Raw genomic sequence first — 26,474 nt, 5'->3', positions numbered from 1 at the left:
ATTATCTTGAATTAAAAAAAATATGTGACTAGCCTGCTCATATTATCTATGGATTCCATCTTAGAATAGAAATAGGTCATTACAAAATAAAAGGCAGGCACAGGATCACAAAACATAATGAGTTACACGTCCTATGTGATACAGGTGGGTGAGCTAGAATCACTATCATGGTTTTTATTATAATGCTATTAATTCACAAAAACTGTCCCTTTAAAAGCTTTCATATGCATCTTTTTTATACTTGATTCTGAAGATGACCCACTCAAATATATAGAATGGGACTGTCAAGATCCCCATTTAATCAGCAAGAAAAGTGTGTGTGTGGGGGGGGAGGGGTTCAAGGACTCAGTCCTTAACTCCCAGTCTGTTCAGGTTGTCCATTTCATTTGAAAATTACAATGTGATTACTAAAAATTCAAACTACTATAATTGATTTATTCATTTTAACTTCTGCACCTATTGTTAAGGTACTTTTGTACTCATAACCACAGCTTGACAATGAAAACTAATCATATTATAGAAAATGGCATGATTGTGCTACCAATGTGCTGATTTTTACAATGCTATTTTCGGAAGAACCTGAGAGTCATAAGGCCTTAAATCACTGTAATTAGCCTCTGAAATAATAATGAACCATAACTGATTTACCTGCAGGAGTAATTTAATCATGTGCCAATATCCTCAAAACAAAGTTACTATTTTCTGAATGATAAAGTCTGCATTTAAAGTATACAAAATAGTTGGTGGTTAAATTAAATATTATTAAGTACATTATCAGCTAGATAAAACAAATTTTAGAAATGCACAAGGGAGATATTTTCCTATAATATACCTGACGGTCATTTTAATGCCAAGCTGCTGCACAGATGAAAGACTTTCATTCTTCACATTTGCATCAATAGCTAAAAACAATAGAACACAGGGTTATAAAAATGTATAAAAGTCTGCATAATAATCACATTTTAATTGAAAATTGATGAAAGCAATATTTTTACATATTTTAATGTAAATTTTGAAGACAGGCTGATGAATCTGTTCTATTAAGGACTGTCAGTTATGTTTTTCAAAGGAATTAACAGGAAACTTTTTACAAAATAACTTTTCTCCTATAAAGAGCATTTAAAAGCATATATAACACAAAACAAATAATCACAGTTTTATACTGATCTATTTTTAGTTGGTTCTCAGAACACAAAAGCTGTTAACCCGGAAGTGGTCTAGAATATTGTACTTTCATCAAGTAATGCATACAAAAGACTTTGAATTACAAACATAGGTAAGTATGGCTGTTTGCTTCTTAAAGATTTAAATGTGAGTGTCAACAAGAAATAATTAGTATTATTCTCTGTATAATGTACAGCAAGTACGAAAGTGGAGGGAGCAAGTTTCTTCTTGTAGACAGATTCTTTGTGAAGTACAAATTGTAACCATGTACCAAAAGTTAATAAGGGGTTGTACAGTACAGAGGACTACAGAAGAGGTTGAAAGTTTGGATTAATCTTTGACAACATTGGATGATCAAGTTAAGAGTGATCACTCAAAAGCATCACTAGATAGCAATGAGGGTCTAGTTGGAACTTTCTATTTATGACTGAAGAAACTAGCATGCATGTGTGCACACATGCACACACACAAATAAGGGAACTGTCCAAAATCATAAAGTTACCTAGCAATAGAAACAAAAGCTAGGTTTTCCGAATCTTCTATCAGCAGGTTTTTTTTCCCCATTACACACTGGTACATCTGATACTATTAATAATATATTTATTTAACTCATGAACTTATTCCTTTTTATAAACCCCTTCTTATAAGGTTAAGTTATAACTCCTTCCTTCCCCAAAGTAAGCCTGAAGGTTCTGTTGCTTCTTTTTTTAACATGTGGCTTTTATCCACCCATTTTATTCAGTTCTTAATGCCATAAAATTTAATTCCTTGTGACTAATAAGCTACTGAAAGAGTCTCAGCCTCCTAATTGGTACAGTCAGCTTTATTTGGAAAAAAGCATTACTATTCCATGTCTTTGATTATACAGTTGCCCTTGTCTGCAAGACTCTTACCCTCTCCTATTTCTTTCAGCTGTAATAGCCCAGGAGGCAGCACCAGTGCCTCCTGCTCTACCGTTGCTTCCTCCTCTAATCTTCCTAACGGCACTAGTCAACACTGATTACTCTTTCCACTGAACACCTCTGGCACATACAACAAAACCCATCACTTAACAAAAACTCAATTCAAATAGCATACTCAAACCTCTCGTACACTGCCTGAAACAAAGTAGCCAACCCATTTCTTTATTTTCTTTCTTACCATATGCTGAAAATTATTTAATTCATCATTTTTTGGGACAAGGTCATTCATATTATAGACCTTCTTGCAATTACCAAGCATACTCACAAACATGCTTTATAAATGTAAGACAGAAAAAAAGCATATTTGCTGAACATCCAAAGTATAATAGGTATTTAACTGCATATATTAAGTTTAAAAATACTTCACACAGGGAAATATATACAAGATCTTATGGTAGCTCACAGAGAAAAAAATGTGACAATGAATATATATATGTTCATGTATAACCGAAAAATTGTGCTCTACACTGGAATTTGACACAACATTGTAAAATGATTATAAATCAATAAAAAATGTTAAAAAATACTTCACTAATCAAAAGATGAAACAATGCAAAATTTTCTGGTATTTTTTCTAACCTTTTGATTAACAACATAAAGAGAAAAGAGATAAAATTACGGTATTTACCACCCTGAAAGGACTATTTAATTCATCATTTCAAAGAAGCAATTACAGAAGGAAAAAATCCCCAACTCGTTCCAGGGAAATGAGTTGACAAATGGTTAATGTCTGTTAAGATTTGGAAGGATACCTGCACGGACTTACAAACTGCAAATGTGCAGAACTGATCTGTTTGTTCTTCCCTCTTTCTTTAAGGGGATAAACAACCAAACTAATTTGATTTTTCCAAATTTGCTAATTTTATAATGGACTGAAATCCTGAGGGAGTTAACAACAGATGGATGATTGTGTTATTCTAATTTCAGCTACCTTGGGGTTTAGCAAGCTGTCATTTTTAAAAAGACAAACAATTTCTCATTTCAAGAAACATGAAAAAGTACTAAATATATCTATCCAGCGTCTGCTATGAAACATCTTTTATATCAAACATGGTTTTTGTTTATTTAAAGTAAATAGAGTGAAATTTTGTAATAGCAAACCATTGTTCCACCAGCCAAAAAGTAAGTGATAAAGGATAAGGATATCTAAAGCCACGGGCAGCAAACAATACTAGCAACAAACTTACCACATCATAATAATAAATATTAAACAATCAATCAACAGGAAGTCACTTTATTTTCAGCTGTACTCTAAAACACCAGTGGATAGTTGTTCAGCAGGAGCCTTCCAAAATTTAAATTCACATTTATGATTTATCTGCCTAGATAATACTTTCAACAAACACAATATATGAGATCTCCCTCAGCATAATGTAGAAATATTACAGAGGGCAATAAATGCATGCACCCTGAGCAATCAGCTTTGTTGAGTATTTAGATAATACATACAGCATAATGTTAATTTTAGATAATCTACACAAAATATGACCCACCAAAACAATGTACCAAAGAAAGCTGTAGAAATTGAAGATTGCCATACTGAGGAATGGCGAGATATCCACTCTGGCCATGCAAATCTCCATGACTTCTTAATTATTTCCTCTCTTACTCACAGACTTGATCATTAATCTCTGTATGTTTTTTTTCCACATATGTTTTCAGGTTAGTTTATAAAGTTATCATTTTCTATACAAATGTTTTTCTTCAAACTTCTCTTCACAGTTCCTATTTTCTTTCCTCTGAATCTAGTTTCCTGATTTCAAATGTGATGATTATGCCTACTTCAGTGCGTACAACAGACCCTTGAACAATGCAGGGGTTAGGGGAGCCGACCCCGCGCAGTCAGAAATCCAAGGATAACTTTATAGTTGGCCCTCCATATCCTCCATTCCACATCCACAGATTCAACAAATCATGGATTGTGTAGTACTGCAGTATGTAGTAACTGAAAAAAATCTGCTTAGAAGTGGACCTGTGCAGTTCAAATCCACCTTGCTGAAAGGTAAACTGCAGTTACAGGGTTGAATGATACAATGCACACTACAGCGCCTCAGCACACTATTCAACTCACAAGCAGTGCTCCGAGGGGATCAATTCCCTTCAACTACCTTCATTTCTGTTTAATTCTGTTTAATTCTGCCTTGTATTTTCCTTTCATTTCTTTGCTTTCATTTTCTTATGATCACTTTTATCCCTTTCCTAAATCTGCATTAGATGCCACTATGACTTAATTAAGTATATATTCATATGTATATTTGTAAATCCTAATAGTTTTAGAATTGTTATACAAATATATTGTGTGAATATAGATGCTATGTAACAATATGTATATGTAATTCAATAAAATATATTAAATGCTATATTAAAGACGGAGAAGTTTGGGAACTAACAATAATTTAAATTAGCCATATGTAACACAATAAATATCAAAATGGTAGTTTAATGTGAATGCAATAGGAGCACAGAGGAGGGACTTCTGATTGGGAGTGAGAAGAAAGGTGACATTCCAGGCGCAAATTTACAATGGAGTTGAATATTATCATATGGGTGTCATGGAGAGGAAAAAGTTCATCCAGAAGAAACAGTAGGAGCAAAGGTTCAGTGATATGAATGCACAGGATGTGTTTGGGCAGTGGTGGATAACAGAACTGAAACAAAAACAAAAACAAAAACAGAAAACCAGGCTGAGCCTCACTGAAGGCAAATATTTAATTTTTTTTTAATGGAGATATGACACATCGTGTCTAACTTGAATAAATAACACATATCTGAAGGATGATTTCTTCAACATGCAGAAAAGTCATGTTACCCTTATGAGGAAGAGGGGTAATGTCTTTCGATGATCTATTGTCATGAGTCTACACTATATCTCTGCTTTTCTCACTGTCCTCATTTACTGAGCCCCTCACCCTTGGGAAATTGCAGTTCTTCACTATGCGTCATCCTTTACACAGTTACTAAAATAATCATCCTAATCTACAGATGAATCAAGTAAAGCTTCTGCTAAGAAATCTTAGATGTTTTAGTTTTAATAGGCAATAGAGTAATCCAAACTGACTGACACAGTATATAAAGCTCTTTTTCATTCTTTTACCCATTTTTTCCCTTTATTTGTCAACATGTTGACATTATTATTCTAGATACAGAGGATACAACAGGTAAGACATGGAAACTACCCTATAGGAGTTTGCTGCCAGGTGAGTTAGACATTAAGTCAGAATATGAGAAAAACATGACAAAGAGATGTGTACTGGCTTCAGACACTGAACTGATGATTCAGTAATTTGTATTTTCAGCCCACACCTTTCCCCTAAATTCCAGATTCAAACAGCCAACATGTACAGAGCATGACTACTTAAATGTGTAACAAGTATTCAAAACAACCTAAAAGCAAGCTCCTAATCTCTCTGAAATTTATTCTTCCCCCATTCATCTCTATCTCAGTGCTTGATAATACCATCCTGGCAGTGGCTCAGATCAATAGCTTGGGTCTCTGACTCCTCTTGCTCTTTCACTCCATATTCAATCTGTTACCCAATTTTGTTGGTCCTATTTTCAAAATATACCTAGAATCCAAGTACTTCTGACCGACTCCACTGACATCCTCATCCTAGCCACCGCCACTTTTCACCTGGATCTCTTCAATGGCCTCCTAACTGGTCTCCCTGCTTTGGTCCTTTGTTCTCCTTCAGTCTTTTCCTGAGGCCATAGAGATCTTTTAAAAATGTAAACCAAAACATGTCACGTCTTTGTTCAAGACCCTTTATTATCCTCTCCTAACTTCAACACCAACAATTCTTCCTTCTCCCTTACTCCATTTCAGCTGTACCAGTCTCCCTCCTAGTCACCTGCTGGAATTCTCTCCCTCTGAAAACATCCATATATCTTGCTCCCACTTCTGCTGCTCTAAACACTATTTAATATTGGTACCCCCACCCCAACCCAGCACTCTCTAGACCCCTTCCCTGCTGTGCATTTCTCATTTACCATCATCCAACCTGACATACTGAATCTGTTACTTATTTATTGGCTGTCTTCCCATCAGAAGGTAAACTCTATAAAGGCAAGATTTCTCTCTCTCTTTTGTTCACAGCTGTGTCCAAGTGCTTAGAAAAGTTCTATTACACAGTAGAGGAAAAATATCCATTAGTTGAATAAGTGAATGTGTATTTGGAGAAGAGATGGGGAGGCTGGCAATGCTGCTAATTGTTCAGTGTTCCTGAAAAACAAATATGAGGCATGGAGAGAAAGGGATGATGCTAGAGAAGAAAGAAGAATAATGTAAGGCCTTGGGCATCACAATAGGAAGCTTAAACTTCACGTCAATGGTAAGCTTCTAAGTGGTACAGGAATGAGTGAGTCAGATTTACACTTCATAGGTCACTCTGAGAGCAGCATAAAGAATACCTCTGAAAAGAATGAGACTTCAGGTAGAGACATCAGGTAAAGAGGCTGTTGTAATAACCTAGGCAAAAAGTAATAGTGGCTTAAACTAACATAAAGAAGAGTAAAGATCGATATAGATGAACTTGAGATATATTAAGAAGACAGAATTGATATGGCTTGGTGATTGGGAGGGAAATGTGGACTGAGAGTCGATCATTCCTCAGTTTTTGGTTTAGATGGACAGACGACTGCACTGCCCACAAAAAGAGACAATGTATAAGAACGGTGTATCTCAGTGAGGGATGGTAAGGTGAGGTCCCTACTGGACCTTCCAAGTCTGAGGTTGTGAAGCACATCCAGGTGATGTTTACCTGTTAAGCATCTGGAAGTATGAGAACGAAGCTTATAGATCTTTGAGTAGAAAAGGTGAATTTAGAAGTCAATATATAAGGCAGGTAAAATAGTATGAGCAGATGAGATCACTAGAGCACAGTGGATAAAAACAGAAGCGTCAAAGACATTGGAAGACATTGCGTTAAGGAAAACCAATTTTTAATGGGTAGACAGAAAAAAAAGAGCTCAAAAAATTTAGAAAGTTACAAGGAAACTCAAGACATTTGCACAGAAGAGACTGAAAGATGTCTGGAATATACATGGCAAGAAGCGAGAGATTTTTAGGATGAAAAACCCTGTGCATATTTGTAATCTAATTACACACCTCTATGAAACATCTATCTGCACACTGAGCACTTTACAAAATTCAAAATGTTTAAAATGTACCTGTATATTCCACTGAGGGGAAGTAGCATTCAGATGGGCTTTCAGAGAGATGAAGCACAAATTTTCCAAGTAATTCTACTAAAGCTGTAATAAACAAGAGAATAATTAGGATATTAAAGGTCAAGAATAATACATGATACTGCATCTCTAAATCACAGACTAGTAGATAAAAGTCATAACTTCTTCATAGCAATGCTCTTAAGGAGGGCCAATTCAAAACACGTTATCATTTTAATATTCATAACAATGTTTCCAGTGTAATTTAAATTTTAATAGCTTCACTGAGAATCTGTTCAATGTAAAACTGGAAAAGAATCATCTGTTATCTTTAGATCCTCTAAGGATTACTTCAGAATTTGCTAAATGATTTCAATACAGAAAAAAATTATCACTAATTAGGCTATAACATCTTACAATCATTACTCACACACACAGAAAAAAAAAGTGAACCCTAAGACCAGAATCAATGCATAGCTTGCATCACTTTTAAAAGTAGGACATATTATGTGTTTTATATACTTTGCAACAGATGGTATCTGTTCAAGGCAACCAGATCAAAAGCAAGCTTGCCAGGGGCTGGGGAGAATGAGGGATGAACAGAGAGAGCACAGAATTTTTAGTGCAGTGAATCTCTTTTGTCAGATACTACAATGGTGGAAACATGTCATTATCATTGCATCTGTCAAAATTAAAAGAATGTGAACATCAAGAGTGAACACTAATGTGAACTATGGACTCTTGATGATAACGATATGTCAATGCAGGTTCATCAGTTCACCAAGTGTACCACTCTGGTGTGAGATTTTGATATTGAGGAAGGTTGTACCTGTGTAAGGATAGAAAGTACAGGAGAACTTTCTGTATTCTCCACTCAATTTTGCTATGAATCTAAAACTTCTCTAAAAGTTTGTTAGTTTAAAGAAAGTTGAAAAAGCTACCCATCAATGTTATATAGAAAAGGCCACTGAATTTGCATATATTACCTCCAAAATGAATAGAACCAGGTAGATTATAATTAATATGCAATCCAGAATTATTTTGCTGGACAGAGATACATCTATAGAGTAACAGATATGCTTAAACACACAAGGTTTAGTCATCTTTTAAAATCGTGCCCTAGTTATATTCAGGATATTGACTATGAACTGTATTAACTGAATGTACCCTTTTTCACTTCCAAGTGCATTTGTTATTGTTGTTGTTAGTAGAGGTACTGGGGATTGAACCCAGGACCTCATGCTAAACATGAGCTCTACCACTGAGCTATATCCCCCACATCCAAGTGCATTTTAAACATATAATTCATGAAGAAAAATTAGTGTTCAAGCTGTGAAAAATGTAAAGTCAAATAGGAATAACATATGCTTTCCAACAATTGTAGGTCTAAAAAGCTACATCTCATGATATGTTAATGGTTAATGATGAAAATAAATTTTTTATTCACTGAACTCTATTCAACCTTTTGCACAGTCAAAAATCACACAAAATTTATAATCAGCCCTCTTTATATGCAATTCCACATTCACAGATTCAAACAACCTCAGATAGTATAGTACTGTATTTACTACTCAAAAAAAATTCTATATAAATAGATGTAAATAGTTCAGCCCTGTGTTGTTCAAGGGTCAACTGTATTGTGCCTTGGTGTGAATTTCTTTAGGTTCACCCTCTACAGGGCTCCTGAATCCACAGGCTTTAAGTGTTTTGTCAAATTTGGAAAAGTTATCAGCCGTCACTTATTTGAATACATTTGTAGTTCCAACCTCTTTCCATGACTCCAACGATACAAATGTCAGATTTGTTACAGTTCAACAGGTCTCTGGGACTCTATTAATTTTTTAAAAAAATGTTGTCTTTTTGTTCTCTTGATATCCTTAAGTTCACTATTCTCTCCTCTGTCCCCTATATTATCAATATTAGTAAACAGAAATAGGGACAACATACTTATTTAAATATATTACAGAATATATTTAAAATTGTAGATTTAATTATGAGGTCAGAAATAAAATATTAATGGGAAATAATGATTAGAAGATAATGTGAAAAATAGGAGCTTCTTTTTATAGGGAGACGCCTCTAGAAAGACAGATATATGAGAGTAGAAAAATTAAAAGTGCAATTGATTACAGAATCTACTATTTAACATGGATAGACATCAAGAGGCTAAGTTAGTAAATTCAGGAGAAACTAGAAGTCTACAGTGAGCTTCCTGAACAGAAGAAAAAGAGAACTATGGAATGATTTGTACTTCAACGAATAAAAAGAACTAGCCCGTGAATATATTTGAAATTCAACCTAATCGAGTGGACTGTCTAACTATGTTCTTTCCTGATGCTGAATGAAATCAACACACGAAAATGAAGGAAAGTTACAGAGGCTCAGCAAACATGTCCTAGTTGGTTCTGTGCTAGGAAAAAGGTCTGGGATATAGTTGGGGGTTGGGTGGGAAGGGAGATGCACATAGACCAAAAATAAGGTCATGAAAAAGAAAAAATCTGACATGTTTTAACTTGTGAGCTCTAGATCATATAACCTATTGCTTCTCCCACTGACTCATTACTAAGTGTGTAGGAATGTTGTGCAATTATACATCTACATTGTCTCACTTCTTATAAGCTGAAACTCCAGAAATAGCAGGAGGCCAAACTGGAAAAAGTTAGAAATTCTCTCTCCTGATAGCTGTTTAGATGGCCTGGGTTTGAACCAATTTAGGAAGACTACTGATGGACTGTTCTTCCCCTCCTTACTATTACCCACAAAGGACAGTAGCTTCCCATAGTGGGGGACACAATAGGGAGTCAGCAAGTAGGTCCTCAGTACGTTCTTGTTAACTGAATTTCCCTTTGTCTACCTCCTTTTGGATTCAGATCACATAATTTACAGAGAAATTAAGACTAATTCATTCAACCATTATTATAATTATGGAAAAAATACTAATGAATATACATAGTACTTATTGTGCATTGCAGAGTCTTATATAGAGATTTTGCGGAGAAACTGCAGAATAGGTAATGATAATTTAAAAATCTCTGGTTCTTGTTAACTGTAGATTGCTTATATTGAAAACCCATGTTGAATCACATTATAGAGCCAGACTGTACATGTGCATGCACACACACACACACACACATAAATAAGTATGTATGTACAAAGGCATGTATTTGCTTAGTATTTCTGAATTGAGCTTACCCATTAAAATAGTTCATCTTAGCTTATACACAGGAAACAAGTATGCTATGAGATATACTGACTGTACTTCAATTTACAAAATTTTTTTAATAAAAATTAATTAATTAATTAATCACCATTTGTCTACACCAGCATATGCTTACCTGTGTTTACTTAATAAATGTTGTTTGCCTCTCGTGTGCAGAACATTAATTGCTAAAGAGAAGGTGCAAAGAGGTAGTAGACCAAACTAATACTGAGCATGGGTTTTAGTGTCAGATTGCCTGGGTTCACTTTTGCCTCTGCCACTGTGAACCAGGTTAGTTACCTAAATTTCCAGGCCTTAGTTTCCTTATCCATAAAATGTAGAGTATCTTGTAAAACTTCTGTGAAGAGTAAGTGAGTTCTGTGTAAGCTACTATACATTGCTGGGCAGAGATCAGGTGACTTCTCTTCTGTCTTATCACTATCCCCATAAGAGAGAAACTCAGAAAACTACACCTCTACCTACTGTTTAAACTGAATATATTAAGCTGCTGCTTTTTCAATTTGTTCTGAACCTTTTGATATGTGCAAAATCTATTTTAAATATTTTCCATTATGCAACCAGAGATCAATATACATTTCTGATATTTTTAAAGTATTGGGGGGGTGGTAAAACAGTTGAACGGCTCATTTTACACTAAAATTTTTGAGAATGTTTGATTTCTTACCCACAGATATATATCATATTCCCTGAACATACAATTTCTCCAACAAAATATGAATTTATTTTATTTTCTATTTTAAATTTTATAGCAAATGACACAATCATGAAAACCATAAAGTATGGCTGATGAAGTGGACAATTCTTTTTAAATTGTAGCATTCAAGAAATCTAGCTTATATTGACATTAAAACTTTTCCTTAGACCATCTTTATTCAAAATAATGTTAATTAAAACATGATTCTGGAAAACAAGTACACATATCTTAGTATGAAACAAACTGTTTGCTGGTTTAGACAACATAGCTATTCCCCCCCAAATTTCCCTTATGAGTCACTAAATTTAAATGGCTGGATGTGGCAAGTTTTAAAATATGTCAAAAAATTCAATAAAGTTTCCAAAAATACAGCAGTGAGGTATATCCAGGTGAAAGCTGGTGAAACCAAGTGAACTCTTACCCAGGGAAAGGTATTTAGCTTACCAAGGCCTCTGAAACAGTTCAAAAAAAAAAAAAAAGCTTAGTAGTTTCTCGAATTTTAATTTTTGTTCTCCAGTATCACAAATTTCTCAGAAGTCAAAGGACTTCTGGAATTAATATTATGTATTCTAGAAGTGCCAGTACTAATCTTAAGGAAACACAGCTTCTGTTAATATACTTTCCATACCAAAAAAATCAGAAAATTAAAACATACTCACCTTCTCCACTGATTATACCAGGTTTGGCCTTCATCATTTTGCAAAATTGTCTCCGACAGTTTTCTATCCACTCAGTTTGTTTATCACACATTTTGAAGTGTAACAAAAGTTTGCCAACAATATTGTCTAATAAGAAAGATGATTTTTATGTTATTTTAACAAGACACGCTAGATACACTGAAAAATAAGTATTAATGTTAATTATGTAAACAGTCACAAGTTCTAGACAAAGTTTTCGATGGGTTTCAAAGGAAAAGAGACATTTTCTGTAATTATATCGCATACCAGAAAACTGCTATTACATTTATTAAAACCTCATAAAAGCTCATAAAATGGGCTGATTTATAACCATAACTCTTTCTTAAACAAACATGACTCATTACTGAGTATTTAATACACACTGTGGACTTCAAGATTTCACTACATAGACTGACAAACATTATATTCATTCTTCATGTATATTTAGGTACAATATTATTCATTTATTTTAAAAGCAAAAAGAAAGCATAAGTGTAGAAAATCTCTAGTCAATCATTTACTTCCTCCTCTAGGAGGAAAAATAAAACTATGCTGAAATTGAGTTGGTATCTAGGGCTAAAATATAACGTTTCTTATTTCTTAGCAATTTCATGAATACACGGCAATTTTATTTTTTCATTTTCATTTTATTCCCATGAGATTTTTCCATCTTTCATTTAATTGTATTACTGTAAGATTTTGCATTAGAAAGCACCTATAAATATACTGAGGATTTAGGTGTCATTAAAAAAGGATATACAAGTATGTATACATGTAAACATATATACTATTTTCTCACACACACGAGTAAAAATTCAAGGGGGAGAAAAAGAAGCAAAGATGTTCTCTTGTTTTCTACAACAGCATGTTGTAGAACAAGTAGTCAGTCACAGAACTCAAACCTTTTACCACTTCCCTTGAAGAAGATTTTGGGGAAAAATGAGTAAGAACCTTCTGAAAGTATAAAGTCAAAGGCCTGATTGCTTCTGTCCAAAGATGTGGTCTGGAGCACTACAAAACACTGCCACCTGCACTCTGCCATGGGCTGATGAATTCCACCAGGAAGATATCAGTAATCAGCCTAACACTAGAGAGGGTTTCAACCAATTCTCTACCCTTTAAAATGAATACAATTATAAAATAGGAAGTAAGTCCTTATTCTTATCAGTCTTAAAAAAGTAACCTTTTTACCATGCTGAACTATTTCATTTTTCTATCCAATCTTTGTAAAAATACATTCAAAAAATACGTATGGAGTTCCTCCTATATGGCTATAACAATCTAAACAGACAAGGTCACTTGCCCTCATGAGACTTACATGTCACAAAGCGCATGTGTGTATATATATGCAGATGTATACACACAAATAAGAGTATAACTGAGTATAATCAAGATACACATTTCATTACAATTACCTAATTTGATTTTTTTAGCCTTAAAAAGGCAGCTACATATTCCAACACAATCCTAATGGTTATCATACATAAAATTATATGATTAAGTATAAAAATCATAATTTAGGTAACTATTTCCCTATTTGACAATTAGGTCACAAAAAAAAACCTTACATCAAAGCTATAGACACACTCTCATACAAACCTGAGTATACAAATAAATATGCCAAACATATGCATACTAATAAATATACATATAAACCAGAAAGAATTGTCTTATTGGAAGAATGCATAATTCTAATATTTAGTACTAATCTAATATATTCTCTTTAAACATCAAGGCCAAAATGATCCTGTGATATTCCATAAGTAGCCTCAATCAGAAGCAATAGCTAGAAAAAATTAAACTGATTTAGTCAAATGAGAAAATAATTATTTTTAATAAAGACTCTCAAAACCTTTAAACAAGAAATACCAAAGCTGATAATTTTGTTGAAAATTACATTATTAACAGCAAAGTATTAATGTTAAAAACACCTTGATACAAATTAGGTAAAAGACAATTCAACAGCATTAAAAAGGAATTTTTATAGTTTTCACTTAGAATATCCTTACCACTTATTTCCCAAGAACAAACTATCTAGAACCTATTAAGAGTTACTAATGGTTTGTACTCACTAATCCCCTTCACCTATCTCCCCTTCCAACATTTACTGTAATGTACAGTAGAGAGAATGTAGCCAATATCTTATAAAAACTTACATGGAGTATAATCTATAAAAATACTGAATCACTATATTGTACACCTGAAACTAATACTGTAAAAGTCAATTATACTTAAATAAAAAAATCAGTATTGTCACATGATTATAAAGACAAATGCAGTTTCTTTTTCATCTTTGTTTCCTTCTGTGTTATTCTGCCTTTTATAACCACTACTATCTCCTTCAAATAGAGAATGTCCATATAACTTTTGTAAATTATCTGCAATTTAAAAATCGTTTTCCCTCTTCTCTCATTCTCTACCCCCATTCTTGCTCTCCTGTCTCTCTCCTTTTTTTTAACAGTTTTTATTGATTTATAATCATTTTACAATGTTGTGTCAAATTCCAGTGTACAGCACAATTTTTCAATTATACATGAACATATATATATTGTCACATTCCTTTCGCTGTGAGCTACCATAAGATCTTGTATATATTTCCCTGTGCTATACAGTATAACCTTGTTTATCTGTTCTACAGTTTTGAAATCCCAGTCTCTCTCTTCCCACCCCCCACCCCTTTGGCAACCACAAGTCTGTATTCTAGAATACTCCCTTACACCATACACAAAAATCAACTCAAAATGGATCAAAGACTCAAACATAAGACTCAAACATAAGATAAACCTCCTAGAGGAAAATATAGGCAAAAGATTATCTGACATATATTTCAAAAATTTTCTCCTAGAAGAAATAAAAGCAAGAATAAACAAATGGGACCTAATGAAACTTACAAGCTTCTGCACGGCAAAGGAAACCATAAGTAAAACAAAAAGACAACCTACGGAATGGGAGAAAAATTTTGCAAAGGAAACCGACAAAGGCTTGATCTCCAGAATATATAAGCAGCACATACGACTCAATAAGAAGAAAATAAACAACCCCATCCAAAAATAGGCAAAAGACCTAAACAAGCAATTCTCCAAGGAAGACATACAAATGATCAATAGACACATGAAAAAATGCTCAATATCACTAATTATCACAGAAATGCAAATGAAAACTACCATGAGGTATCACCTCACACCAGTCAGAATGGCCATCATTCAAAAATCCACAAATGACAAATGCTGGAGAAGCTGTGGAGAAAGGGGAACCCTCCTACACTGCTGGTGGGAATGCAGTTTGGTGCAGCCACTGTAGAAAACAGTGTGGAGATTCCTCAAAAGAGTAGGAATAGACTTACTGTATGACCCAGGAATCCCACTCCTGGGCTTATATCCAGAAGGAACCCTACTTCAGGATGACACCTGCACCCCAATGTTCATAGCAGCACTATTTACAATAGCCAAAACATGGAAACAGCCTAAATGTCCATCAACAGATGACTGGATAAAGATGAGGTGGTATATTTATACAATGGAATACTACTCAGCCATAAAAACCAACAACATAACGCCATTTGCAGCAACATGGATGCTCCTGGAGAATGTTATTCTAAGTGAAGTAAGCCAGAAGGAGAAAGAAAAATACCATATGAGATCGCTCATATGTGGAATCTAAAAAACAAAAACAAAAACAAACAAACAAACAAAAAAAGCATAAATACAGGACAGAAATAGAGTCATAGACATAGAATACAGACTTGTGGTTGCCAGGGGGGCAGAGGGTGGGAAGGGATAGATGGGATTTCAAAATTGTAGAATAGATAAACAAGATTATACTGTACAGCACAGGGAATCACAGAGGAAAAAATGTGATAATGAGTGTGTATATGTCCATGTATGACTGAAAAATTGTGCTGAACACTAGAATTTGACACAACATTGTAAAATGATTATAAATCAATAAAAAATGTTTAAAAAAAACTCAGAAAGGACTGAGATGATACAGTTAGCAGGCAAAGATTTAAAGCAGATGTTTTTAACAATTTAAAGAAAATACAAACATAAAGTGGATGTTTAATTAAACTCTAGTTTATCTATATTGTAATCCTACTCAGTAAAATGATACACACAAATGTGCAACAAATAGATTAATCTTAAAACCATTATGCTGAAAGAAACCAGGCACAAAGTATCTTAATGTGCTACTATTTCTATGGAAATAGAGTGGAAAACTAATCTATAGCTGTTCTCTCAAATGGACTAAGTTTTGCTCTCATAATCTCAGTAATGTCTACAGATATTTCTGGTTGTCACAACTGGGAGTGTGGGTTGCAGAGAGAGAGTTCTACAAGCATCCAGTGAGCACAGACCAGGGATGCTGCTAAAAACCCTACAATGCAGACAGGACAGTCCCCTGGGGCAATAAGCAATTACCTAATACAAAATATTAACAGTGCTGAGGTTAAGACATCCTATTCCATAGTCATGGAAAAAAACTCAATGATTGCCTGCAACTGGGTGTGGACGAGAAGTTGACTGCAAAAGACAAAAGGGAACTTTTGTGGGATCATGAAAATGTTCTATACTTTGACTGTGGTGGTGATCATGTGGGCACAGATATCTGTCAAAATTCAAGCTATTCTTAAAATGGGTGCATTTTGTTGTACATAAAAATTAATTACATATACATATGTGTATATAAATGTGTATAATATAACTGAAAGTTATTTAAGTGACTGAAAAGTTTCTAAGCATACTAATGCCAAATATGAGATGTAACAGTTCATTAATTTGGTATAAAGTTTTTATCAGAACTCACTAAACTTTAAATAGAAGTACATATATAAAATGACTCACTTATAAGAACCCTAATCACTATATTAAAGTGTTTTTAAGGTATACATTAAAAAATCCTCATTAATACATCTTCTAGGTACAATTCAGTCTCCAATAATGAAACAAATTCTCACTTCCTAGGGTTAAATGAAAAAACAACTTCTCTAGTTCACAAGAAGAACCGAGGTTTATATTCTATACGTTGACGGAATATAATAATTCCTTTCTTAATTCACATTTTTATAGCAACAATTTTTACATACTACAAACCATATGGTATTTAGAGAGTAAAATAAATTAGGTTTCAGGATATCAGTTATATATCTAGCTACAATGTAGTCACCACAGAAAACTACCATTTTGTTTTCCCAAAAAAGATTTGGTTTATCTAGTGAGTAAGAAAGAGAAGGGTATATTCCTCCTTCTTATGTTCCTTCAGGTTACTTGGATTTATAGGCAAATATGAAAAACTGGAACAGAAAATTTAAAAAAAAATCTATTTTAAACTCATTCTTACTACCACTGAGGACAATAGAAAAAAGGAAACATCGTTTCATGTTTACAAAATTCAATCATAGCTGGTAATATTTCATACTTAAACTCTGAAATTCTTTGTTATGATAAGCACTATAATCTTTTCATACTTGATATTGTATAATTTGTGTCTCAAAAGATTGTTATATGGAAGGAAAGATTATACTTATTGTAGATAATGAAAAAAAAGAATATCAATTTCAAGGGGAGGAAAAATGTAAGCTCAATACAAATGCAAAGACAATCTATTTATACAGAAAAATTTAAGTACTTCTTTCCTAGGACATCAGTCATTTTGAATGCCCACTTTATACAGAATGTCATAAACAGATGCTACAAAAGAAGCACAATAAATGGAGGACTTCATTAACTAGCAAAAGATTCCTAGGCTTAATTTGGACAGTCTCCCTTCCATTAGACTGAAGCTTATTTGTGAAAATTTTGCTTCCAATTTGTGTTTCTATTTATCTTTTCTACTTCCATGTAGGTTAACACAGTTTACTCTTAATACAACAAATAAGAAAAGACTCTGGAGTAGTCTCGAAACACCAAGTGGAAAAATGCCTTCATTCTCTATATTAGTTCTCCCTACATTTCTAAAATGTGAGTGTATATAAATTCTTACATGTCTTTATTTTGTTTTAATTGTAGGTTCTTAAACATAAGGCATCTATATTTTATACAGATTATTCCTCATTTTAGAATTATCGTATCACTTTTCCTTTTCTTTAATATGTGGTAAGTAAGCATGTGCTATAGGAGAAATCGGTGACGAGTAAATGAGGAATTAGTTTCCCTTATCACCAGCATCTAAACTAGCAGGTGATCTATTTCTTCCGGTTGCCACTGATATTTGTTTAAAACATGAAAATAAAAAGTACATAAAGGGCTTTACCATTCAAAAAAAACACTTATTCTGATTTGTAAACTGTCTCAACAGCTGCAGCTCATGATTTACTACACTGGGAAGAAATCACAATCATATATTCCATTCTCCTCAGTTAACAGAATGATGCCAAATAAAAGCCATTTACCTTTATCTGCAGAAAATAAATTTTAATTCCAAGGTTAAAAACAATACGGAAAGAAAAAAGAATGAGAAAGTATCTGACTTGACATAAAGGCCTAGAAAAGTATTTGATAAAAAGCAGAATACATCACCAAAAATATATATAGATTAACTACTGTATAAGACATAGTACAAAAGGCTTTTATAATCAGAACAAACAACAATACCCATCATCATGCTGCACTATATAATACGTAGTACCTACCATACTATTTTTCAAGTACTTTCACAGTTTTTCCTATAGGATTCTATTTTTAGTTGATTCAGGAAGAGTGGTGATCCTAAATCTTACATAAGTTATCAGATTAGCAATAAAGACAATCCAGCCTACTCATTTGTTAATTTGGCAATTTTCATTATTTTATTAAAATGCAGTTGCCATTATAGGTAATCTCATTCTCCTTTTTCTCCTCTTATGTTTATTTCTACTTACTATGTAGATAATATTCTAATTTTGAAACTATACAACTGGGATTATATAATGATTGCCGTCTCACCTAGAAATTAAAAAGACATGAAGATAATTCATCAGGACATGGGCATGGACTTAAAAGCCTGAAAAGACCGAAATTATCAAAGTGTCAGCAAGAAGCAGCATCAGTGAATAAAGAATTAAACACAGTAAAAACATGAGAGTTTAGTAAACAAATCAATGACAAATGAAAACTTCCTTGTTAAAATAAAGATATCATTCCAATGGCAAAATACCAGTATTTACACTTGAAAAGGCTAAATTTCAACATCTTTTAATGCAAACAATTTAAAATAATATCAGCATGTCTTGAGAGCTAGGATAAAACATGTTGGCATCCTAAGTACGTAACTACAAAATCCATGAACTTTACTGCTCATTTGAACAATGAATAACTCCAGAGACACAGAATACAGTACTCTTGTTCATCAGCTCCATCTCTACTTCTGAAACTTTATCCATATTTATTTCTTTATTGACCAAAATACACTGCAATGATTAAGTCTTCTATAAGCAGTAGTCTGCAAGTACAAAATGTTCAAAATAATCACATATAAAAATGCCCATCAAAAAGCCTTTTCCATCCCCCAACATATTAATACATAACATGTATTAATAGACACTGCCAGTGGCTTGAATTTTACTTGTACTTTTATAAAACATCAAGTCTACACAAGTAATATAGATGTAATATAGTGACTTAGATTCCTGATCCTTACCTAAGAACATGTTATGGTCCTTGCAGGCATTTGAGCAACACCTAGAACCTAATGATTCAACATAGATTTTATACTAAATTCATTCATAGCTGAAAATTTACAAAGTGTGAAAAGCAAGTGCTAACTGGAATTTGCTTCAATTTATGACAATCTCCCTCCTTTTCTCATTTAATATGTAGAAAGAAAAACAGCTTCATGTTGAGGCAAAAAAGAAAAAAAAAAAGGATACTGTAGTGATACTTATCTCTCATATGTTATGAGATTTAAAATGATCTGTCTTCTCAAATATGAATAATGTCACCTAGAAATATTCAATTAAACATATCTCAACAATCTGACTGTAAAGATTTTAATATTATTTCGTGCATTCCATTAAAGGGAATGATTATCACTGTGGAACATACTCTTTTATATAGTATGTGAAAGAGAATGTTTTGCCAGGCAGAAAATCAATTTCCTATCAGATAAGTATAAATGCAGCAGAGGAAGCAGCAAAGTTAAGATACTGAAGTTATAAAAGATTAAATTTGAAGTAATCACAGAATAAAGGCTGTGCTTTTTTTTTTTTTTTTGGTTATTTTCTTCAAAATAACTAAGATGTAATGCTAACAATGCATACCTTTTATGTGCTATATAAATGTAAAGTATTATTTTGTAAATGATAAAATAACTATAATAAAAGTGACTACTTCATAAATGACATATATAGAAGTCTAGCTCAAGGAGCTTTGTAACTACAAAGCTATTCATTCTCAGATCACAGGTTATTCCAGGTATGAATAAGAACTTCTAAACTTGCTTCAGACTAGCCTGGAAGGAATTCCCAATGTCCTCTGACAAAGATTTGGAAAATAGAGTTTGATGATGAGAAAAATAGAGGGAGAAGAAATCCAATATTAATTCATCCATTTATTCAATAAATATTTATTATTGCCTACTACTTTAGACAAAAATGCTCATGGAGGTGACATTCTAGGGTAGTAGACAGTGAACAAATAAATACATAAGCGCACAGTAAAGTGTAAATGCTGTTAGAGAAATAAACAGGGAGCCAAAGAGAGAGAAGCAAGGGAAGAAGTCTATTTCACTTAGGTGGAGATTACTTTCATAAAGCAACATTCAGACTAAGCTCAAAAGTTGCCCACATGAAGAGTAGGAATTAGTACTCCAGGTGATGGGAACATCAAGAGCAGAGGCCCAGAAGCATAAACAAAGCATTTTAAGATGTGAAAGAGGTTTCAAATCATATATCTGATAAGGGACTTAAAGAATATATAAAAAATTCAGTAATAAAAAGACAACCCAGTTGAAAAATGGGTCAAGGATCTGCAGAGTTACTTCTTCAAGGAAGGCCTATAAATGCTTGATAAGAGCATGAAGAGCATCACTTATATGTGGAATCTGAAAAGCCAACCAACTAGTGAATATAACACAAAATAGGCTCACAGATACAGAAAGCAAACTAGTGGTTACCAGTGGAGAGGTGGGAAAGGGAAGAGAGAAGGGGTAACAACAGGGTACACGATTAAGGGGTACAAACCACTATGTATAAAATAAATAAGCTACAAGGATATACTGTACATCACAGGGAATATAGCCAGTATTTTATAATAACTATAAATGAAGTATAATCTTTTTTTTTTAACATTTTTTAATTGAGTTACAGTCATTTAACAATGTTGTGTCAAATTCCAGTGTAGAGCACAATTTTTCAGTTATACATGAACATACATACATTCATTGTCACATTTTTTTCGCTGTATCTTTAAAAATTGTGAATCACTATGTTGTACACCTGAAATTTATATAATATAAATCAACTATACCTCAATTTAAAAAAAAGAACATGAGGAGATGCTCAGTATTATTAGTCATCAGGGAAATGCAAATCAAACAACAATGATAGCACTTCACATCCACTAGGATGGCTAGAATCAAAAAATCAGATCACAACAAATGATGATGTGGAAAATCATCACAACTCTCATATACTGCTGGTGGGAATGTAAAATGGTGTAGCTGCTTTAGAAAACAGTGAAGCAGTGTCTCAAACTGTTAAACAGAGTTAACATAATTTAGCAACTCTACTCCTGGGTATAGATTGTAGAGAATGTTCATGCAGAAACTTGTACACAAATGTTTATAGCAGCATTTATTTATAATAGCCAAAGGTGGAAACAATCTAAGTGTCCACCAGCAGACAAATGTAGAAACAAACTGTTGTATATCCATATAATAGAAAGTTATTTGACCATAAAAAGGAATGAAGTACTTATACATGCTACAATACGGACAAACCTTATGAATGAACCTTGAAAACATTATGCTAAGGGAAAGAAACCAGCCATAAAATACCACATACCACATTATTCCATTCATATGAAAATCCAGACTGTAGAGATCTCTAGAGACAGTGGGATGAGTGGTAGCTTACAGCTGGGGGAGGGCAGAGGAGAAGCAAAGATACTGGGTTTCCTTTTGAGGTGATGAAAATGTTCTGAAATTGTCTGTGGTGATGGTTGCACATATCCATGAATATACTAAAAAAGCATGGAATTGTACACTTTATGTGGGTGAACTGTATGGGATGTTAATTATATCTTGGTGACAAAAATTTTAAAGGTCTCTATGACTGATGCAGAATACATAGGATAATTACCATGGAAAGAGAAAGAACAAGAGGTGCAGTAAAGGGCAGTAAGATAAAAGAATGGGAAAACAACATTTGTTTGTAAGGGTGGCTCACATTAGCTGTCACTCTCGTTACTTCTCAGGCGGCACAAAAGAGGTCAACTTTCAGGAAGGGCCTGGAGAGGGATACGTAGGTCAAGAGTGACCACTGAGGAGTTCTTAGGAACATTTGGAAGTTTACTTGCATCAGGAATTACTAATATGTTTGAGGCTTTCAATGAGTAGCCATTTGAATTTCTAAAATCAAACAAAGGCAATTATTATCAAGTGGTCTGGCTGGCAGTGACCCTGTGAGTCAATGCTGTGCCTCTGCTACTCTGTTGACCCTGTTAGGAGTGCTAGAAACACACACGCAATGACCAAAAAAAGAAGAAAAAACCCTTACTCTCCACTCTGAAGATACCAGCCCCAACTAAGTAAACGTATTTCCAAATAGCTTCTTGATGAGAGAAATTCTACAGTAGTAAGGTATATAAGATACAGATATAATCTAGATTTCTGTTGATTTTATAATTCAGCCTGAATAAGCACTATAAAATTAAAAATAAAGTGAATGCAGGGTAGAAAGGGAAGAAAAACTTATTTCTCATATTATTACGATGTGTCTCCGATGCTTCCAATAACCAGAGTATGCTATCAAATCCCTCAAGCCATGTTTATTTCTCAGTATGGAAGTACTGGACTCCCCTTCCTCCTTAGAGAAAGAAGTCCCCAACCTGAACACACCAAAATGAAATGTAGAAGAGCACACCAGCTGATGAGGGGTCTAGTAATGTCTGGGAGATCTAATTTTAGCAAACAAAAACGACACCAAACAGTTTGCTATCTCACAATCTTCCTCTCTCATATAGGAAAGGAACTATGAGCTAATCTTTAGTATAGAATGCTAACCTGCTAACCAGTACTTGGTTTTAACCACTGTACAACTCTGCTTTCTCCCACTTCCTTTCTCTCTTCTGTACGGGAGCAGCAAGTTACTATACTAGCACCTATCTTCCTACTTGACTCTCAGGTAACAAAAAGATGATATTCTGAGTAGAAGTTATTTCTGCCACATGGAAGAGAATTTTTATATAAGATGATTTTTATATGTTCAAATGTATATGACATGTATAAATACATATGTATATTTATACATATATACACATAGGTACATATATACATGCACATAAAAGATAATAAACAGCTTTTAAAGGACTTTTACATTTTAATATGGTGACCCTAAAAATGCATACAAAGAAAAATAACTGAACCAAATGATGTCTCAAGATTCTTATTTGCAGATGAAGATAAATCATCTAATAGCTAACACTGGTGCCAAGGAACTAACAAGAGGCAATTTAACAGATGAAGAAATGCTAACTGTAGCAAGAAAGATAAATCTAGAAGCTGGGAGACAAATTAGGTGAATGCCACCATGTGCACACAACTAAAGTGATGTCCCCAAATTTTGCAATGCAAATGACTAAAAAAGTAACATCTACCAGAATCAGTGAATCATTGCTTCCAAATCAAAAAAGCAAAATGGCAAGTATATGAACTCTTGACTTTTAAAACAGCTATTTGCATCTTAAAGTATTAACAGCTTAAGCACAGCATTTTCAAAAATGCGTAATGAATGTTTAATTTCTTGAACAGTATTTAACCAGAAACATTACTTTCAACTTAACTTTATATCTGCTAGAAATGCTCCACTGTTCTCACTGAGTTTACAGAGACATCATCACTGTACTCTCTGAGGTACTAAGGAACGTCAGACGTGCTTCTGAGCTCCTCTCTCATTTTCTGCCATCCTACTATGAGTACAGGATTGGTGATAATCAGCAATATCAGAATGACATATATTTGATTTATACTCGATTCAGAATGTATCTATGTAAAATTTCTTCCTGAGGTAACTGCCATAGTAATGTCTGGACCACTATTATTTGGAGGAAGTATTAGGTCTGCTGTTAAATTGAGAATTAGGTCTTGTTCAAATACTTGTGTTTTAGGGCCATTGCAAGTTGTTGTCCAACACAGTGGGAAAATATGAAATAAAAACACTCGAAACTATATTAACCTAAAACAGAACACGTCAGAAAGGAAATAGAAACGCTTGTAGATCACTGGAGGGTTTCAATTAGAGGAGTAAAATTATCCAACCCACATTTCAATAGGATTAGTCAGGCTGCCGTGTTAAGAACACACTGAACAGGTTACTACAATAATATAGGAGAGAGATGAGTGTGGTGGTGAAAAGTGGTTTTAATCTCAGGTATGAAGAGGCAAGAGCATTTGCTGATAGATTAGATGTGAAGTTATGAAGACAGAGGAGTCAAAGAAAGCCTTCAGGTTTAAACAGCTTAAGTTAAGAAATGGAAGCACAAAGTTGCCGTTTTTGAAATGAGGAAGAATACCAAAGGAACAGATTTCGAAAGAGTATCAGAAGTTTAACTCAGACCTGTTAAGTTTGATGTTTATCACCCGTCCTACCAAGGTGGCAAGTAAACAGATATGAGTTCAGAGTCAGGGTAGAGATACGGTTGAAGATATAAATCTGAGAGCCATTAGTATATTGGACGGTATTTTAGTTATGAGACTAGATGAGATCCCCAAAAGAGTAAGTACAGCAAGAATTAAAAAAAAAAAAAAAAAAAAGACACCTGAGAAATGAGCCCTGGGATACTCCAAAGTTTACAGGTTGGAAAGATGTGACCAACAAAAGAGATGAAGAATTTGCCAGAAATCATACTTTCTGAAAGCCAAGTAAGAAAATGTTTCAAAAAAGAGAGGCATCAAACATGTTAAGTGATAATGGCTAAGTGCAGTAGGATGAGGACTGAGATCTGACCAGCCGATTTAATCATGGTAGAATGGGAAGAGCCAAAGCCTGGTTAGCTTTCAAGTAGATTCAAGAGAACACAGAACAAGAATAACCAGAATATTAAGATTAGACAACTCCTTCAAGGAATTTTGCAGTAGGAGAATAGAAATGGGATTGTAGAGAGGAGAAAATGAGTTCAAAAGAAGATATTTTAAATATGGAAGAATTAACAGAATGCTTGTTGGCTTACAGAAAAGCTACCTCCCCCACCCCAACCCCCACCCTCCACAAAAAATAAAAGGCAGAACTATTGGAAGCAACACCTTTGCTAAGGAAGAGGATGGGATGTAGTGCACAGATGAAGAAGCCAACCTTTGTAAGTAAAATTTGCAGTTTTATTCATAGTAATACAAATCCTAAATTGGCACAGAGGCAGTGGAGTGAGTTGATATTAACAGGAGTACATGGAAACTCTTTTCTGTTTCTATTTCCTCAGTAAAAAGAAAGGAAACAAAGTTATCATCTGACAGAAAAGATGCAGAAGAGGTGAGAAAGGTTTGATGAAATGTAAGATTTGAAAACAGTCATCTAGGAGACTAGGAGAGCAACTGGACCTGGGGACACACTGCATGGCTGCCTGGCAGCATTATGGGCTCACGAGAGGTAATAATCATTCTACAGTTATCTTTGGGGCTAGACAGAGAAGCTATTATTACTCCCTTTCTACATCACTTATAAGAGTAGAGTAAGGAATAAAAGTATACTTCTCTGAGCACCAATTCCTAGGAATTTTTTTTTTCTCTTCTCAAGGAACTATCCATTTAATCTTACTTTTTGATTTATCTGCCTTGGTCAGTTTAAAATAGGGCATATTTTTAAATCAAACTATTGTGAAGAAACAAATTATCTATGGACCATGTCTTGTATATCATCTTATCTCCAGTGCTTAGTGAAGAACCTGATAATCAACACTCAAGAAACACGCTGAGTAAACTAATGAGTGGCAAATAAATAATGAAATCTTTAAAAAGAATGGCAAAATATAAAGACTGATTAAAAAGACTGAAAGTAGGATAAGAAAATACAAACGTAAAAGATTGAAAATGGTTTGGGTTCACTGAAAGAAGTGAGTCAGTGGGAAGAGTCCAAAATGACACTCTTCCAAGAGTCTCTTCTTGAAAAATACTATCACTCCTACATCTCTGAAAGCATAGATTAGGTCACACAAGAGAAAAACACGCAGGCAAAATTTTAAAAGTACATTAAAAGGACAAATATTAAAAACTCCCTCATGTTCTTTCTTTCCCTAACCTCTAAGTAGACAGAAAAAAACAGAAGTTTTGTTTCTATGCAATTATAAGATACATAGTATCTATCTTAAAACACTGGAAATAAAGTATATCAACTGATTGTCTCTATTGATTTTAAGATAAATAAGCACAAGAAAAGGTAAATGACACACGACACTTCACATAGAAGAAAC

At 33.8% G+C, this 26,474-nt stretch overlaps 1 protein-coding gene across 2 annotated transcripts in view; it reads right to left on the bottom strand.

The window, feature by feature from the left end:
• TBC1D32 (TBC1 domain family member 32) overlaps positions 1 to 26,474 on the bottom strand; it is a 130,671-nt gene that overhangs the window by 18,238 nt on the left and 85,959 nt on the right. For both annotated transcript variants that reach the window (XM_010965489.3, XM_045524458.2), the window contains 3 exons: positions 11,863 to 11,988; positions 7,293 to 7,376; positions 833 to 902 (listed from right to left, as the gene is read on the bottom strand). In XM_010965489.3, coding sequence (XP_010963791.2) covers positions 833 to 902; positions 7,293 to 7,376; positions 11,863 to 11,988 — 280 coding nt within the window. The remainder of the gene's footprint in view (positions 1 to 832; positions 903 to 7,292; positions 7,377 to 11,862; positions 11,989 to 26,474) is intronic.

This window comes from Camelus bactrianus, chromosome 8 (genome assembly GCF_048773025.1).
Source record: "Camelus bactrianus isolate YW-2024 breed Bactrian camel chromosome 8, ASM4877302v1, whole genome shotgun sequence".
NCBI classification, from domain to species: Eukaryota; Metazoa; Chordata; class Mammalia; order Artiodactyla; family Camelidae; genus Camelus; species Camelus bactrianus.
This window is presented reverse-complemented; position numbering and strand designations above follow the sequence as displayed.